Source organism: Xenopus tropicalis, chromosome 2 (genome assembly GCF_000004195.4).
Source record: "Xenopus tropicalis strain Nigerian chromosome 2, UCB_Xtro_10.0, whole genome shotgun sequence".
Classification (NCBI taxonomy): Eukaryota; Metazoa; Chordata; class Amphibia; order Anura; family Pipidae; genus Xenopus; species Xenopus tropicalis.
Window position 1 is genome coordinate 121,293,061 of NC_030678.2, and position 17,809 is coordinate 121,310,869.

A 17,809-nucleotide genomic window follows, 5' to 3' on the forward strand; every position below is an offset into this window, starting at 1 on the left:
AAGAAATAATTTTCTGTAGAGAACACTGCATGGGCCAAAAGGGTACACTCTTCAACCAATGGCTAAACAAAGAGATTGCGTGCAAGGTGTTATACATATTCTGTTGTTTAGATCGTTCTGGCAGACAGCGCAAATGAATGGAACTTAAGGAAGTGAAGAGAATTGCTGACTTCACTGACTGATGCACCAATGACTGGCTGAAATTAAATTTTCAAACCGGCCCTAATCCTGAACCTTCTTCATCTGACATCTGACATTTGATACAGATCTCTCCAGTGATGTTGTCCATAGCAACCAGTCAGATCTTTGCTTTTGTTTTCCAACTTGTAGGTGACCTTGTTGTTGGTTGCTATGTGCAACATCACCGTTAAAGTTTGTATCTAATATTAATAAATACGCCCTTTAGTGTTTTAAGTGTTAATATAGAATAAATTAAAATCATCATGAAACTTTCAGAATTTTTTTTTACATTTTATTGAATTAACTGAACACTTTTAAACAATGACTACAAACGTTGCTTATTGAATATGTACCGTAACTATAAATCATCTGTATTATTCTGCAAAAATATTTAAGCTAATCCTCAAGGAAATCTGCAGGTTATCAGATATATTTGTGTATAATTTTAACCATTATTAACTATGCTGCATATTGTTAAGGCCTTTGTGTTAGAACATGCAAAGTCAATAGTTTGTAAAATGATGCTCCTTTGGCCAAGTGCATTAAACCATAGCAGGTTTGATGTGGTTGGATAAGTAAGTCATTGACTCATTTGTAGCTGTGGGTTATTTATGGCATCCAACCAATATTGCACCACATTGCAAACCTCAAGGGACACTGTTCTAACTGCTGCTCTGTATGTATCCACGTGATGAAGGGTAGTACAGATACAATGTCATGTATTATCTCTGATAACTTTGTTTTCTTATATTTAGGAACATATCCAGCTGTAGTGGGTTTTCAATGAAGTCACTGTACTTGAAAAATTATTTGGCAAAAATATTTACTTAAAATATGTATATTTAATCAGTCCTTGATGGAAGTGAAGGGGATAATGTGTAAAGTGCTATAACATGGCATATTGACATAAGAGGTTCATTTTCCACAAAATTAAAAGCTGGATACCCTATATTTCATGTAATGAAATTAACACATGTACTGTTTATTAATGCATGATTTTAATACAGAATATTTATTTTAGTACAGAATTTTTTTTTTTTTAAAGAAAATTTGCATTTTTTGTATTTTTAGCATGAGATATTGTATGGGATGCATGTACAAGTTTGCCACATATAATAACAGAACACGGGAATAATGAGTGAGGATGTGTCTGTGTGTGTCCTGCACTGGTCCTCCCTTTTCAGCACTGGTGGTGGTACACGCTAGGAAGCCAGCTTTAACTGATTGCTAACAAAGGTCACTTTTTCTGTTTTCCTCACTTAATTGCTGGCAAGTATAACAAAGTCTATGGCTCTTCTCCCTTCCTGCTTGGGTAAGATTATGCTGCTGCTAACATGCTAGCCTGCTTTAGTTTGTTGCATGTTTTTTTTTTTTTTTTTTTCATTTTTACCAAAGATACCTTTACTGGTTTGCACCAGAATTTGCTTTGAAAGCTTATACTAAACCTCTTGAAAAGCAGAAAAAAACACATTTCCCCATCAACTTACTGGAATGTACATTATAGCATTGCTGCTTAGATGGACTGAAGAGCAAAAAATCTGAAAAGGGAAATTATACTCAAAAAATACATTTTTACAGCTTTGGTCTCACCGTTATTTAGAATTTGTGCATTGTCGGTGTTAGCATTTTTTGTACCACTTACACTTGTGTGTGTATATATATATATATATATATATATATATATATATATATATATATAATATGAAATGATATACCCCCTATTGTAAAATTATTATGGTATAAGTCACAGACAAGATCCACTGTCAAACAAAGGAGTAAAAGAAAAGACCAAGTGCTTCTATACAGGCCATGGAACTCAGAGGTGGCTTCTAATTTCTTCATATTTTACAACACGGGGTCCTTTTTTCCTTTTCTTTTTAATAAGTTTCAGTAAGTCTTGTGACATCACTATTCACTGCTCAAAACTGTTGACATCTCTAAGGGGCATTTATAAAGATAAAATTTACAGGATGTGTAGAGCAAGAGAAATAGAGACCAGAAACAAATTGAACCATTTTCATCATCTGAACCTAGGTTCAAAAGTAGACACTACCTTATGTTCCTTGCTCAGTAGTTGCCATGTCTTAGAATATTTCAGTGTTTTTTGTGAATGCTTTTTCATTGGTTGATTTAATGCATTCCTGTGAAACAAAATGTAATAAACACTAGTGCTAAAGCATTGGTCTGTGGTCACTGTGACCTGAATTACCATTCACCTAACAGGCCATATGAGCTTTCAATTTCTGCTGCAAACTAGGCATAGTTAATGGTTTGCTAGTTTTTTTTTTTCACATCCTAGTAGCAATAGTCAGGACACATGGGCCATCAGGGTGCAGTCCAACTCAAGCAACATATGTAAGCAATGTATAGGCATTTCATGGGCCACTATTTATTGCAGAAGTATTATTAACCAATTAACCTTCACTGTGTTCTGTACACAGAAAGAAAACCTGTTTTCAGATGGTGTATGCTGCATGTGTAAAACTTAGCTACATGTGAAAGGACCTTATAGGAGCAGTGTTACATCTATATAGAAGTGTATTTTTTGGTATATTTTCCCTTTAGCTGTAGCACATATACATTGTTAAAGGCAATGGCACTTTCCTCGCTCTGGCATATTACTTTAATTGCATTTAAAATGTGCCATAGCAGAGCTTTCATTTAAAAAAAATAAAATGGCTGCTCTGCATTTTTGGATTACACATTGTATGCCTTCTCTGCTTTACTAACTGTCCCCGCAACTCTGCTGTGGGGACACATCTGACGTTTGCTTCTGTCCCATTTCACCCATCTTACAGGAACCAGGAAGGGTTGGGACCCATAGTTCATGACCGAAAATCTCAGACATTACCTGTTTCCCGTAACAGAACAGGAATGATGCATGCCAGATTGCAGCAGCTCAGCAGCCTGGATAACTCTCTCACTTTTAACCACAGTAAGTTCTGTGATGCTCATTGCAGGCAGCAGCCTCTTCCTGTACCACCTCAGTACAGGCAGGTACCAGTACCATCCCAGGGAACATCATGGACACTGACAAATGTAAACCACTGAGATTTCATTCCTTTTATGTACAGGATTGCTGCCTAGCTTATTGGGATAAAATGGGCAAAATCTTCTCAGTGCTGTGTGTTTGTTATTGTCTCTATGTTGCCTTAAGGATATGAAAAAGATAATATGAGACAAATCTCTTTGGAACAAATTGCTTTATATTCACAGGAAAAAATATCTGATCATTTACGAAAGCTGCAGCACTCCAGAGGTTTTGTGGAACAGTAGCTGCAATTCCATTGGTGTTGAGTTTTTAATTGAGTTATTTAATAGAGCCAATACGCAAGGCACAGCACTGCTAAGCATCTCTGCACATTTTATCCTCAAAGTAACTGAAATCTGATTCATCCTAGGCAAGTGTTTAAAGTCCATGATTCACTTTGTGCCTCAATGAAAAAGCATTCAATAATGAAATGACTTTTTCTGTGTTTTCAGTGTGAGAAAAATATCAAGTATACTTGGAATATCTGTAGACAATGGTAAGACTCAATCAGGTTGAAAGTGGCCTAGATATTTACATAACCTACATCAACAATTTGTTTGCTTTTTACTTTTGTTGTGTTTTTTTGTTTTTTATTTTGCTATTGAGCAGTCAGCATTATCCAGTCCAAAGCATCCTTACTTAAAAATGTATCGAAAGAACACTAGGACTAAATGTACCATACATTCTTATGTATGAGTATTACAGTTACACTTGGTTTTCAAAATCATACTTCAAATAAAAATGCCTACTAACGAACTTGAGTCTTTTAAGTGGTACCAACTATATATATATATATATATATATATATATAACAGTAAATTTTTATTACTTCTCAAACCTCTGTCAGTAATATGCAAGCCGCCTTGGACTAAATGAAGTCACATGCATGTATTTACAGTAAAGATTCATAACTACTTAATTTTAGATGGGACAATTTACACTACAAACTTTACACTACAAGGTTTGGCAGTTTGGAAACATTTGCTATATTAGCTCATTATGACATGCAGTAAAAATACTTTTATAGTACATACAAATCTTGAAAGCCAGAGAAATAGTTCAACAGAACAATGGGAAACAAACTCAAAATTTTATGTTTTCTAATTTATTTAAAAAAATGCAGAACACGATTGAACACCCTTATAGTGTTTGCTTCATATATCCTACACTCCAGCATGGCTCTTATGAATGATAATAATACTCTACACAAATCCCACAAAGTCGGTATAAGAGTTCCTATGTACATAACAGGAAAATGTTCAAATGCACATTTGTTGTTTTTATTAATCATTTTGCCAAAACAACGTTCTATTGAAAAAGTTGTTAATGGAATCTAGAGCGTTCAATTATAAACTGATTACATGAGTTTAAAATCAGTAAGTTGGTTTGCATTCTAGATGTATTTTCAAATGACTAATATTCTACCACTCTGTGCAGCTGGATGGAATAGTTTTATATATCTGCTTCTAAAAACCATGTAGACAGGGTAGGCCTGACAAATGTGTTGGAGGTGGAAATAAATATCATGCAAATATAGACTTTTTTTTCATTGCTGAAAATATGAAATGTGTCTTTAATAGGTAATTTCTGTAATACAAAATGGGCTTTCTGTTTCAAAAGGGTTTGACAATTAACTCTTTTGTCTTCCATTAATATGAAAAAATCACACTGAAGCTATGATCTGAATTCTTTGTGATGCTATCCTGTGCAGGAGTAGCAATCACCTAGTACTAATCACCTAGTACTAAAAAAAAAAGAAAAAAACCTGTTTTTGAGGAAGAAGTTATATTACCCATATAAGGGGGTTTGTTTTGGAACAACAGAATATAGGTCAGTTATCCAACTTTGTCTGTGCTACTTATTTAACATAGACATTTTGTTGATCTTGCTGTAGGGTATTCTTCCCTGCCACAGCAAATTAACAACAACACTCATCGTACTGACTCAGAACCCCTATCTCACTGTGTAGAAATCATTTATTACCATAGTCCCTCTACTGATCTTTTACTATTAGTCATTGCCAGAATCTGGAAATAGCTTGATAATACCTTTTAGACATTTTTTTTAACTTGAATTGAGGATTTGTCTTTGGGTAAAAAACAATACTTTTATGGGATGTTTATGTTGAATCTAACTGGCATAGATAGGAATCAACTTGTTAACTGTTACCTTTTCATTCAAGAAAGTAGTAGTAACAAATAAGAGATTGTGCAGCCTGTGTGGCCAAAGACAACAGCAATTTATACCTAAAAAAAAAGTGGCAAAAATGCTAAAATCACATTGACAAGTAGTTGTACGATTTGCTTTATTCAGTAGTTATTTTACATATCTGGGCACATAGACTGTGTTTAATTAGAGTGGATGGTGGTTTTATGAAATGGTCTTTCACCAATAAATCCTCTTTAAGGTCACCTTATAAGAGTTTATTGAAGTTATGCTATAAAAGGCGCTAAGTTTGCCCAGGAGCAGTAACCCATAGCAACCAATCAGCTGGTAGCATTTACTAGTCACCTGTTTAAAAGCAAATATCTTACTGGTTACTGCTCCTGGGCAAACATAGTGCCTTTTATTGCATATGGGGGTTTATCTTTTAATATTTCAGTCTAATGGGTTGTAATACAATTAGGAAAGAGGGAACCGCTATTTATATGTTAGGTATGATGATTTGAAGGAAGCAAACCTTACAATTAAGCATTTGAGTGAGAAGAGTTCCCTGATGGCTTAAGAAGCAGTTGACTCAGAGGGGTGGGGCCAGGAGGTCCCATGACCAGAAAGCAGTTAGTTAGTTAGTTAGGAACAGTAACACCAAAAAATGAAAGTGTTTTAAAGTAATTGAAATATAATGTACTGTAGCCCTGCACTGGTAAAACTGGGGTGTTTGCTTCAGGAACACTACTATAGTTTATATAAATAAGCTGCTGTGTAGCCATGGGGGCAGCCATTCAAGCTGGAAAAAAGGAGAAAAGGCACAGGTTACATAGCAGATAACAGATAAAACACCATTGTATTCTACAGGGTTTATCTGTTATCTGCTATATAACCTGAGCTTTTTCTTCTTTAGAATGGCTGCCCCCATGGCTACACACCAGGGTTTATATAAACTCTAATAATGTTTCTGAAGCAAACACAAAACTTTTACCAGTGCAGGGCAGCAGTACATTATAGTTTAATTTCTTTGAAATATATACATTTTTTGGTGTTACTGTTCCTTTAAGGGGGTTCAAGAGGAAGTGTGTGTATGTCTTTCTGCCTTGTGTAGTGGCTGCTTCTGGGCTTCAGTTCTGCAGGTGGTGTCACCCCTTGACCCCTTGGGATATACATTGTTCGTGTTTTGGACAGCATTGCATTTGCAATAATTTAAACAAAACTTGGCCCACACACTAAGAGCCAAGAAGAACAGTTACAATTTTGCTTAGAGAGGCTATGAATAAAAGGCTTTTTCAACTTATAAATACATATATGCATATATGGCAGTTGGTCTCTTTTTGGGGAGGCTAAGCCTCCCTAAATCTTCATAAGCCACCTCTTGTGAATAGAGGTTTTGTGCTGGAGAACATTTTTGTAACGGTGATGTGGCTTTGTTATTGTATTCCCTTTTTGTTTACCACAGGTAGTTTGTCTTTTCCACAGTAGCCATGGAACAAAGTTTAAAATATTAAATTTGCATTTTTTGAAACCATAAATTAAGATTATTACATACCTCCCTACTGTCCTGATTTTTGGGCTACAGTTCCAATTTGAACAGCTCAGCCCGCAGTCCTGGATTCTTATTGAATTGATTCTCATTTCCCTTTGATCTTCTGCACTGAATGCCAAAAAAGTTATAAAGTTTCTCAAACTTAATTAGATAAGTACGCTTTTGGCAGAGAGCTCAGAATACTTAACTGGCGACACCTGCACTAAGATATAATTATAACTAATAAGCTAAACGGGTCCCCAAAACCCCCAGAAATGTGTTCAAACTGTAAATAACCTTGCAAATTGTGTAAAATGGGAGTGGTATTTAGGGGGTGTGGTTGCAAATATGAACATGGACAGAAATTTTCACCGTGCCTTGCGTGGCATTTCTTTTTGTCCCACTTTACATTTTTCAAATGTTGGGTAATGCATCTTACTTTGCAGAGGTAGTGAGTAGTTTGCTAAATAGGACATTTTTTGTAATTTGGAGTTATATTAACTAGTTACTTGAAAATACAAATAATTTTCACTCCATTAATTCTCCTACACATGCTTAAAATGGCCTCAAAAATTCACCCTTACAGCTTAAAGTATATATTATAGGAGGCTTTTTTCTACTGGCGTTAAAAAGCTTGTGCTGCCCCATCTGCCCATAGTGACAGGAATGACTGAGAGCCAACCTCCACTGTGCACATATGGCAGATTTTGGCCAGAAAATGCACACAAACAATCTACTTCATTTGCACAGTGACAGGCAGATTCCATCCAAAGTGTCATTCCACGCACGTGGCAGCTGCAGGCAGGATCGCTGGCGTGAAAATGTCATTAGCCATGTCTGACTCTTTAGGTTTCTGTTTCCAAGTTCTTGTTATCAAACTGAAAACATATTTAAGCAGGGAATTAGGGGACAGGCAGTTTATAAGTCATGCCTGCTCTATCAATTTATTTGTTTATAGTATTGTTAAAATTGTAAAACACAAATACTAAGTGCATAAACTTCTGCACATAGTGACTGTAATGGCTTATTTAATCACATAAAGTTCAGTTGGCCATAGCAACCAACCAGTTAGAAAATGAAAGCAACCATGTGGTCAGTACCAGATGACTGCAATGGTGCAATTGACATGTATCTTTGAAAAAATAGCCTCCATAATTTATTAGTCATTTCTTGGCACCTGGGGAGTTAATCTTAAATCATTCGTATGGTCGGAACAAACTGATGCAGACAGCTCCTAACACTATTACTCTTTTCTGTAAAAATATTTTCTCTTTATATTGATATAATATATATAATACAATTTATTAACATTATTCTGTTCTGTTTAATACTGGACAGTATAAATAGCATGTTTACTAGTATTATTGCTTGTTTTATTATAAATTGTGTCCACTATTAGAATGTATAAAAGACATTAGAAAACACAATAGAAATGCCTGTTTATGGTCAAGAAAAGTAGGTTGATATCTGCAGTACTTGAGTCTATAGGGAGCTATATTGTAACATTTATTTTTTTGATAAATTCTTTTATGTCTTGAAATAAAGCAAAGTATTGGCTTATCAAAATATGAAAATTGCCACCAATGCCAGAAATTCCCTTAGCTAATCAATTATTTGCAGCCCTGAAACACTTCTTGATCGCCAGGCTGGAAGAACTGCATGGTTTTCTTGTAGTCTTTTAGAATGAGTATCTGGGCTAGTACTCAGCTCAGCCAAAAAGTACAGTATAGTACAGGTATGGGATCCCTTATCCGGAAACCCGTTATCCAGAAAGCTCCAAATTATGGAAAGCCCGTCTCCCATAGACTCCATTTTATTCAAATAATTCAGAATTCTAAAACTGATTTCCTTTTTCTCTGTAGTAATAAAACAGTACCATGTAATTGATCCCAACTAAGATATAAATAATCCTTATTGGGTGCAAAACAATCCTATTGGGTTTAATTAATGGTATATTGATTTTTTAGTAGACTTAAGGTATGGAGATCCAAATTATGGAAAGACCCTTTATCCAGAAGCATCCCAAGCATTCTGGATAATGGGTCCTATACATGTACATATTTTAGCTGTTTGTTAATCAGCTGACGCACAGTGATATAGTAAATACAAGAAAATACATGATGGTGAGAAGGATATTTCTGTTCCTTTGTGAGTTATTTTAAAAAGAAGTGCATCACTGTCATTGTGTATCTCAGGGCTACCGTCACTACAGGATTATAGACAAATTAAAGAATGTGGGGTGTAGTCCACAATTCTTGAATTTCTGTTAAATTTGAAATTGTTGCACTACTTTTTGTTTCATCCTATTAAAAACTCAAAGGCTTTAATTATTCCTATGAATTAAATGATTTCCATCTTAACCTCTCATGGGGCAGCCCTGGTATTGGGAAATACTGTTATTACTGAGTAAGGAGCAAAACACGATACGTAGATTAAATAGCACATTTAGCCAACAAGTTTGGTCTCTAAGATCATTTTTTTTCCAAAACATACCAGGGTCAACACTAATTGACTCTCATTAGGGAGAACAGTTCCTTGGTTGTGTTCTGACAAGCTTGCAAGCTAGTTGTAGTGCTATCCATTCTCCACAAAAAAATAATCTGGCATTTGGATCATTACTTCTAGAAGAGTTTCCTACTGGGACTTCTTGTCAAGCTAGCATTTTTACATACACAACCTTAAGTGAAGAAAGCCCTGACCAAAACATTCATTAATTATTTTGTCCTGGTTTTATCCCCAGTTCCCTAATTTAGAGTTGTAAATGGTTGTAGTTCCCTTCAACAATGTCACTGAATTTTGACCCTCGGTATCAATTTTAGAACTAATAACATAAGATTAAAGTTGGCTTTTAATTTATTTAACGTTCATTTCTTCTTTTAGGCTACGGCCATTCGGATGCAGATATTCTTCACCAGTCCTCACTTGAAGCAAACATAGCTACTGAAGTATGCCTTACAATACTGGACACTTTGTCACTTTTCACCATGGCTTTTAAGGTCTGTATACATTTTTTTTTATTTTTCAACTGATCTGTGGTTGTAGTCTAGAAGGCTAAAGTTTAATGTACTTTTAGTAAGGGTCATATTATTTAGCACAGGTATCAAGTTACTGGACAATCTAGAATACATGCAATTTACACTGTTCTTTACTTGGCCTTATTTGACTAGCTTAAGTAAATAAAGTTGCAAAAGCACTGATGGCTCATATGAAACTTGCTTAAAGGAAAACTAAACCCTTAAAATTAATGGTTATTTTTTTAATATACTGAATTTACTACATCAGCCTTCAAATTGTGCACAGGATCTCCTAATCTTGGATTTTGTAAGGATGTCAGTGACACTGCGCATGCTCAGTGTGCTCTGGGCAGCGCTAAGAAGCTAAGCTTAGGGGTAATTAAAAAGCAATCATACAAATAGAGTTTTGCCTGTCATAAGAGCTGACGCTTTGTGGCTGACGCTTTGTGGCTGATATGAATCAGCACTGGTTTTGGAGCTGCATTGTAATTAGAATCTAAATTAATGACTAACCAGTATTGTGACATTTATATGCTGTATATACAGTACATTGTGAGTTGGTTCCTTAGCCCAGGTAACTGACAGCAGCACAGAGCATGTGGAGTGAATCAGCAGAAAAGAAGATGGGGAGCTACTGGGGGCACCTTTGGGGGCACAGATCTTCCCTGCTAAAGGGCAGTGGCTGGTACATAAAGTGCAGCATTTCTACCCTACCTTTTTGTTAAGCTGTAGTTCATCTTTAAAAGGGGTTCAGCGCACCATGACCTGCTATATAAAACATGGGCATGGATCCTGTCCAATAACAGGCAAATATATGAAAATGTTACTAGTAAGACATTTATGTACAGGGTTTGGTTTTTCATAGAAATTCTCTTAATGAAATACATTGTTAATATATCATTTGTGTATTTTACAAGTCTGCAATATAAGACCACCTTTCCATATAGGCTGAATGTCCTATTTTATCTGGGTACTGTGCCAAATAAATACAAGTATTTTACATATAGTGATACATAAAATGGTTCTTGAAAGTTTGTGAAGTTGTTCAAATTTTCTGTTTTTATATGTTTGTGACCAAAAACGTCATCTGATGTTCAAACAAGTCCTAAAAGTAGATGAAGAAAACTTAGTGAAACAAATGAAACAAAAATTATTACATTTAGTCATGTTTTTACTGAAAAAAGATCACTCTGCCAGCTCTTGGGCAGAGTCAAAAGAGGGATCAGCTCAGCTACATATCAGTATCTTGAAACTGGCTCCTAGTCCTGTAGCTATATCATTGTTCATCTTTTAATGCACACTCACAAATTATTGTGTTAAATAGTATGGAAAACTGAGAGTTTTATTTGACATAAACATGTGCAGCTCATTATTGCCCTCTAATGGAAAGTTTTGGGACCCAATTTGCAACATTATCATTATAAATAATTAATTTTCCAATAAAAAGTGCTACATAATGGAGATTTGGTTAACATTCATTCAAAATATATGTTTTCGAGTTCTTGTACCTTTCAAGTAAATAGCTAAAAGTGAGGACTCTTTCATTTCAGAATGTTTCTGCATTTGGAAACTATTTACCTGCATTAAGTGACTAAATGTACCGTCAACTGGGGGTAGCTCCTACTGCCATCTGCTGCCCTTTATTGGTTATATTCTTACACCAAAAATCTGCTTTTATATTGCATTCATTTCTTATATTGAAGTTTCACATATTTGACCCTAGTAGCGTGCATTCAGCCTTATATTTGCATGCTTTAATTCCAGAGACTAACTTTAGTTCAGAATGGACTTCATAATAATCACTTTATTTTGATCATTATTGATCAATTTTCATTTATTTCTATATCTGACCATAGCTCTCGACCATCCTCCTAATGTTTTTAGTCAATCCACTAAGGTTCAGTCATCTTTTGATCACTTCAGATTATTAATTCAGTCTTTGATCCATTTTTTACTGTTAGAAAATCCCTTACCCAAATGTTCTCATACATTTTTAATTTATTTCCCATGAATTTAAAAGTCAATTATTTAGGTTACAGCAAACCTAAAAGGTTCAAAAGGCTTATTGAACGCCATTTTGTCTGCAACCCCAGGGGCATCAGGCCACACCTCTTTTAGCTTTTCTAATAGGGATTATAACATCATAAAAGGCCTGCAGTAGGTGATAAGAAGGGTTATTTACAGACTGCTTAAGGCAAAGCAAGGCTAAAACTGCAAGCTGAGAGAGTAGGCCTCATAGTGTATGAGGGGAAAACACCAAAAAATATTATACCTTTAACTTGTGATAATTCCGTTAGGCAAACAACAAGGTGAAGTAAGAAAAATAAAGGCATATAGATCATTTTGATTCTCTTGTGCGTTGTTTAATACTAGTAATAGGCAGTGACTTCATTACCAAGTATAGTTTACATTATATAGAAATGTCTGTATAAACATGAAACATTGTTCCAACTCCACTTGTAATTTTTAATAATTACTTTGAAGGGAAAAATATTTTGTACAGATGAACAGCAGAAAAAGATGTGAGCTGATAAAAGTATAATACATACAATTAGCATTAGTGAGGGATCTCTTGTACCTCTCTCAATTGTAGGGTGGCAAAACTTTGGGACAAGAAGATAAAAAATATAACATTTCCTTATGGATTCCTTAACTTAAACTTTACAGCCTGGTCCTTGTGCAAGTTTTAGTTCATCAATTCTGATTTATATTTTTCCCACAACCCTTGTCAAAGGCAGGATTGCGCCATCTGTAATTCATATAATGTGTCACTTATTGATTATCAAGACTTATTGTGCTTTTGTGGACAGATATATATTATATTTTGTAACAATACTCTATGTACCTCCAATGGAATTACTCTAGTATAAATTATTTTCATTAAAGGTTCTTTTCTTTTCCAGAACCAACTTCTTGCTGATCATGGACACAATCCACTGATGAAAAAGGTTTTCGATGTTTACCTTTGCTTTCTTCAGAAAAACCAGTCAGAAACGGCTTTAAAGAACGTTTTTACTGCTTTAAGATGTCTAATATATAAGGTAAGCATTTATCAGCAAGTAGAACATTTTGCTTAATATTCAGCTATACTTGTTATTGTGAAATGATAATGTGTACTGAGCATGGTATAACTTGGCTGATTGTTTTTTACCAACTTCCTATCCAGGCTGCACTGATTTTTCCTATGGTTTCAAAAGATTAAATCAAAACTACTCAGCAGCTAGTGTTAGAATATTTTAGTAGTCTTAATGTAATCACTGAACTTTAGCTGCATTCATTTTGTCATCTGTAGATTATAGAGACCTGCATTCTAATCTCCTTGTAGCCATTTGACTTATGGTTGCTTCCACGTAAATAACAATTCTAAGCATGTTGTACTTTGGCATTGCTGCTGGTGACCTCCAGCTGATTTTTTTTTATCTACTACAATTTAAGATTAAAATTGCATTCCTTTGAGAACTCCACTAGCTTCAGTTTTTGTTGTTTTAAGGGAAGACAGCCAGTAGTTTGACATAACATTAGCACATCCATAACAGGCACATGCTCAAGGTTCTTAGACTGTGTTATAAAATGGAAATGCTAGTTGAGAAGTACACAAATTAACCTTTCACATGAATGCTTTTCCCATGTGTAGTTTCCCTCAACATTTTATGAAGGAAGAGCTGACATGTGTGCTGCCCTGTGCTATGAAATCCTCAAGTGCTGCAACTCCAAATTAAGCTCCATTAGAACAGATGCCTCTCAACTCCTCTATTTCCTAATGAGAAATAACTTTGAGTACACTGGAAAGAAATCTTTTGTCAGAACACACCTGCAGGTATGAAAAAAAGCTATTGTTTTACATTTTATTTTGGAAGACTGCAAATATTTAGATTTTACAGGATTAACAGGTTTGTAAGGCCCACAGAGAAGAAACATTTTACAGATTTTTTTTGAGCAACAGACATTTATAGGAAATGTCGTTCAGATACAGTTAATTTGAGGATCAAGAAAATGTTAGTAATAGAAATTTGCAATTATTGTATTTTGTATTAAAGAGCAGTGAGTTTTGACATTGCAGCCATTTGAACTTTGACCATTTATCCTTCCTCTTTTTAGGTTATAATCTCAGTAAGTCAGCTGATAGCAGATGTGGTTGGTATTGGTGGCACAAGGTTCCAGCAGTCACTCTCCATCATCAACAATTGTGCCAACAGCGACAGGCTCATTAAGGTTGGTGAGGGGAAGTTCTGGTTTGCTAGGCAAAAATTACAATAAGCACTGCAGTTGTTTTTTAGTTTTATCAGGAAGTTTTATCAAAAGTTGTTTTAAAATAAAAAGTATTGAAAATGTGGTTTATTACTAGTGTAGGCAAGTCTGTGTCCGTGTTCAATAAAATAATTGAAGAAAAGCTGTTGTTGTCACTAGCCTACAATTTAAGCCAGAATAATTAAAGTTTTTTAGATTATACATGAGTTGCATCGCAGCCCTCACCTTGCTTTCCCTATTCCTTGATATGCCAGCTCACTTTGCATATTACAGCAAAGCTTGCCCTCACGTAGATCACATTATACTTAACGTTGCCAGAATCTGGTTTACATCGTGGCAAGTGTTTTTCTGTTTACCTATCTAATGTCGCCTAACTCAAATACAATTTAATTAAGTGAAATGGAAAACCACAACTTATAAGGTATAGCCTTCCTTTGTTACGCATTGTCTGAACAGCACTCCTGTTATAAATCATGTAATAACTAGAACATTGTCAAGGGCAAATGTGCAATGTTTGTTTTATGTCTAGAAAGATAGTTCTATAGATTCAGAATTCACTGAACCGCTGCTAGTCATCCATTTACAACACTGTAGAAGAGATGATTATTATTATAATTAACATTTATTTATAAAGCGCCAACATATTCCGCAGCGCTGTACAATAAGTGGGTTTCATATATTGGACATACAGAGTAACATATAAAGCAATCAATAACCGATACAAGAGGTGAAGAGAGCCCTGCCCAAAATACAACAAGATGATCTAAAAGTAACGGCATTATCAAGGCTCTAATTACCTGCACTGTGGTTTTGCAGCACACTTCCTTCTCCTCTGATGTTAAAGATCTGACAAAAAGGATCCGTACAGTCTTGATGGCTACGGCTCAGATGAAAGAACATGAGAATGACCCAGAAATGTTGGTGGACCTGCAGTACAGTCTAGCCAAGTCATATGCTAGCACACCTGAACTGAGGAAGACCTGGCTTGACAGCATGGCAAGAATCCATGTGAAGCATGGAGATCTATCAGAGGTAATGACAAACTTTTAGCCTTTCTCTATGCCCTTCTGTGGGTTTATTAATGTAAAGAAATAGGCAAAGAAGAGGCAGTGGCACACAGGGAGATTAGTCGCCCGCAATAAACCTTCGCTACTGCAGGCAATTAATCTCCCCGAAATGCCATCCCACCGGCAAGAATGCAAATTGCCAGTGGGATGGCATACACGTCGCTTCGCCCAACATTTCTTTGAGTGGCAACTTTGGGCAACTTCAGGAAACTGAAGCAACGCATATGCCATCCCACCACCGATTGACATTCCTGCCGGTGGGATGGCATTTCTGGAAGATTAGTTGCCCGTAATAGCGAAGATTTATTGCGGACGACTGATCTCCCCGTGTGCCACTGCTACTAGTAGCAGCTACTTGTCACGGCTACTAAAATAGACAATGCTGATCATTTACTGATAACTGTCTCTGTGTGTTTTAGCAGAGGCAATTCTCAGTATTGTCTATGGCAGGGTTTTTTTCTGTCGTTTAGTAGCTATGACAAGTAGCTGCTACTAAGTAGCTCTGTGTGTCTTCACTCTGTTGTCTGAAGTAAGCATTTATGGAGATGCCCAGTGCAGCTAGGTATAGACTATATGAGAACTAGATATAACCACTACTTTTTCTGTGTATTTTAGGCAGCAATGTGCTATGTGCATGTAGCAGCTTTAGTATCAGAGTACCTCACACGGAAAGGTAAGTTACAGTAATGTGGCCTCTGATTTTAGTACCAAGTACATATTGCAGAAAGCCATTGTGATCTTCTCTCACCCCATTTTTGTGCTGAAATGAATGCTATGGCTTGTTGTGCCTGGTGCACTGCATGCTGTCAAAACACAACTTGATATATTTTTGTATGCATTTATTTGGTGTACTTTTTCCTTTACAAAAATTCTTGTCTGATTTCTGTAAACTAATCATCATCATGCACTAGCAAGGCACTGTACACATACTGTTACAGAGCATAATGTAGCTACAAAAAGTACCTCAACAACATTTTATTTTAAGACAGTGACTTTAAGAATTTAATTTATTTATTTTTACACCAAGATGTCATTTTTTTCTCCTAATCCTCACATTTGTATTTAGTATTATAAGTGGGGCAGTTAATACTGCTTCAATGATTTATCAGGACCAGTAAAACAGTGTCATTATTGGGTGGGGATCAAACAAAATAACATGATGCTTGTGTGACTCCTCTAAACAATGAAGTATCTAGAATTACTTTTTTTGTATCTGGCAAAAAAGAATTGGTCAGTATATGTCAATTTAATTATTGGTTATTAAAACGCAGATGCTGAAAAGGGCATAGCAGACAACAGTGCCATTTACCCTTGCATCACTGGTATAATTTTCATGTTTGTGTCCTTTATAAAAATAAATATTTGTATTATATGCATTTGCATATATTATATATAAATGTATACAGGTATTAGACCTGTTATACAGAATGCTTGGGTCCTGGGGTTTTCCGGATAAGTGGACTTTACATAATTTGAATTACCATACATTGTTTACAAAAAAATCATTTTAACTTTAAATAAACCCAGTAGGGTTGTTTTACCTCCAATAAGGACTAATTATATCTTAGTTTGGATAACCATGCCTTAAGTGTGCTTAAGTCATTACATTAAAAAACCCATAGCATTGTTTTGCCAGCAATATGGAATTATACAGCTTTGTTGCGCTCAGGTACTGTTTTATTATTATTATTATTAAGAAAAAGCTAATCATTTTTAAATAATAGAATGGTTTGCTTAAAATGGACTCTTACAATTTGGAGCTTTCTGGATTATAGGTTTCCAGATAAGAGATCTGACGCCACATCATTTCTTTAAGACTGTTTTCCATGTAGTGAGGCTGTACACTGGAACTCTGTAATTGTTGCATGATAATTTATTTTAGGAATGTTCAGGCAAGGATGTTCCACATTCAGGGTGATTACTCCAAACATTGATGAAGAAGCTTCTATGATGGAGGATGTAGGGATGCAAGATGTTCACTTTAATGAGGTGAGCTTTGTTTAAGTGGCCTACAATTGTGTGACAGACAATCCGATCATCTCGCTGCATCACTGCCTTCTCAAGCCTATTTATGGTGAAGTTTAATTAAATGTGAACCAAAGCTGTGTGCATCACCAGTTTCCTTTTGCTATGGTGCTTTTATCTCAAAGATCAGATGACAGGGAATATTTTTGTAAGTCAGCTTTTTTATTGATAAAAATGGCCCTACAGTGCAAGTTTATTTATCAGTTTTCTGTACAGTTGAGATTTATTTCCTGCAAAGTTTGCACATAACCTTTAATCTGACGAACATAAAATAGTAAATCTTTAACCAATTTCAGAGGTTGTCAGATACCAGTTACATTCCTGGGATGGTGCAGGAGCCAGAGTATAAATTGGTGCTAATCACACTGATATCCTCAGACTCAAAGAAAAACTAAAAAAATAAAATTGCTGTTTATTGCCATTAAGAAAGTAGATTAGATGCACAGTGCAACAGCATGAGGAGCCATTTTCGACTCTCAACCCATAAATTAAGAAACCATATATAAATATTACATTTAGGCAATGGCAAGATAATTATTGAGGGGTCCTTTTCTTACACAGTTTGTCA

General features: G+C 35.4%; 1 protein-coding gene across 16 annotated transcripts in view; it reads left to right on the forward strand.

Moving 5' to 3' along the window:
* dock9 (dedicator of cytokinesis 9) overlaps window positions 1-17,809 on the forward strand; it is a 150,761-nt gene that overhangs the window by 121,651 nt on the left and 11,301 nt on the right. For 7 of the 16 annotated variants that reach the window (XM_018091079.2, XM_012956432.3, XM_031897052.1 and 4 more), the window contains exons 38-45: window positions 2,979-3,115; window positions 9,768-9,883; window positions 12,805-12,942; window positions 13,536-13,718; window positions 14,000-14,113; window positions 14,966-15,181; window positions 15,832-15,889; window positions 17,099-17,205. In XM_018091079.2, coding sequence (XP_017946568.1) covers window positions 2,979-3,115; window positions 9,768-9,883; window positions 12,805-12,942; window positions 13,536-13,718; window positions 14,000-14,113; window positions 14,966-15,181; window positions 15,832-15,889; window positions 17,099-17,205 — 1,069 coding nt within the window. Of the gene's footprint in view, window positions 1-1,251; window positions 1,493-2,978; window positions 3,116-3,663; window positions 3,708-9,767; window positions 9,884-12,804; window positions 12,943-13,535; window positions 13,719-13,999; window positions 14,114-14,965; window positions 15,182-15,831; window positions 15,890-17,098; window positions 17,206-17,809 lie in introns of those variants that run through there. The other 9 variants (XM_031897056.1, XM_031897051.1, XM_031897053.1 and 6 more) reach the window with 3 other exon arrangements.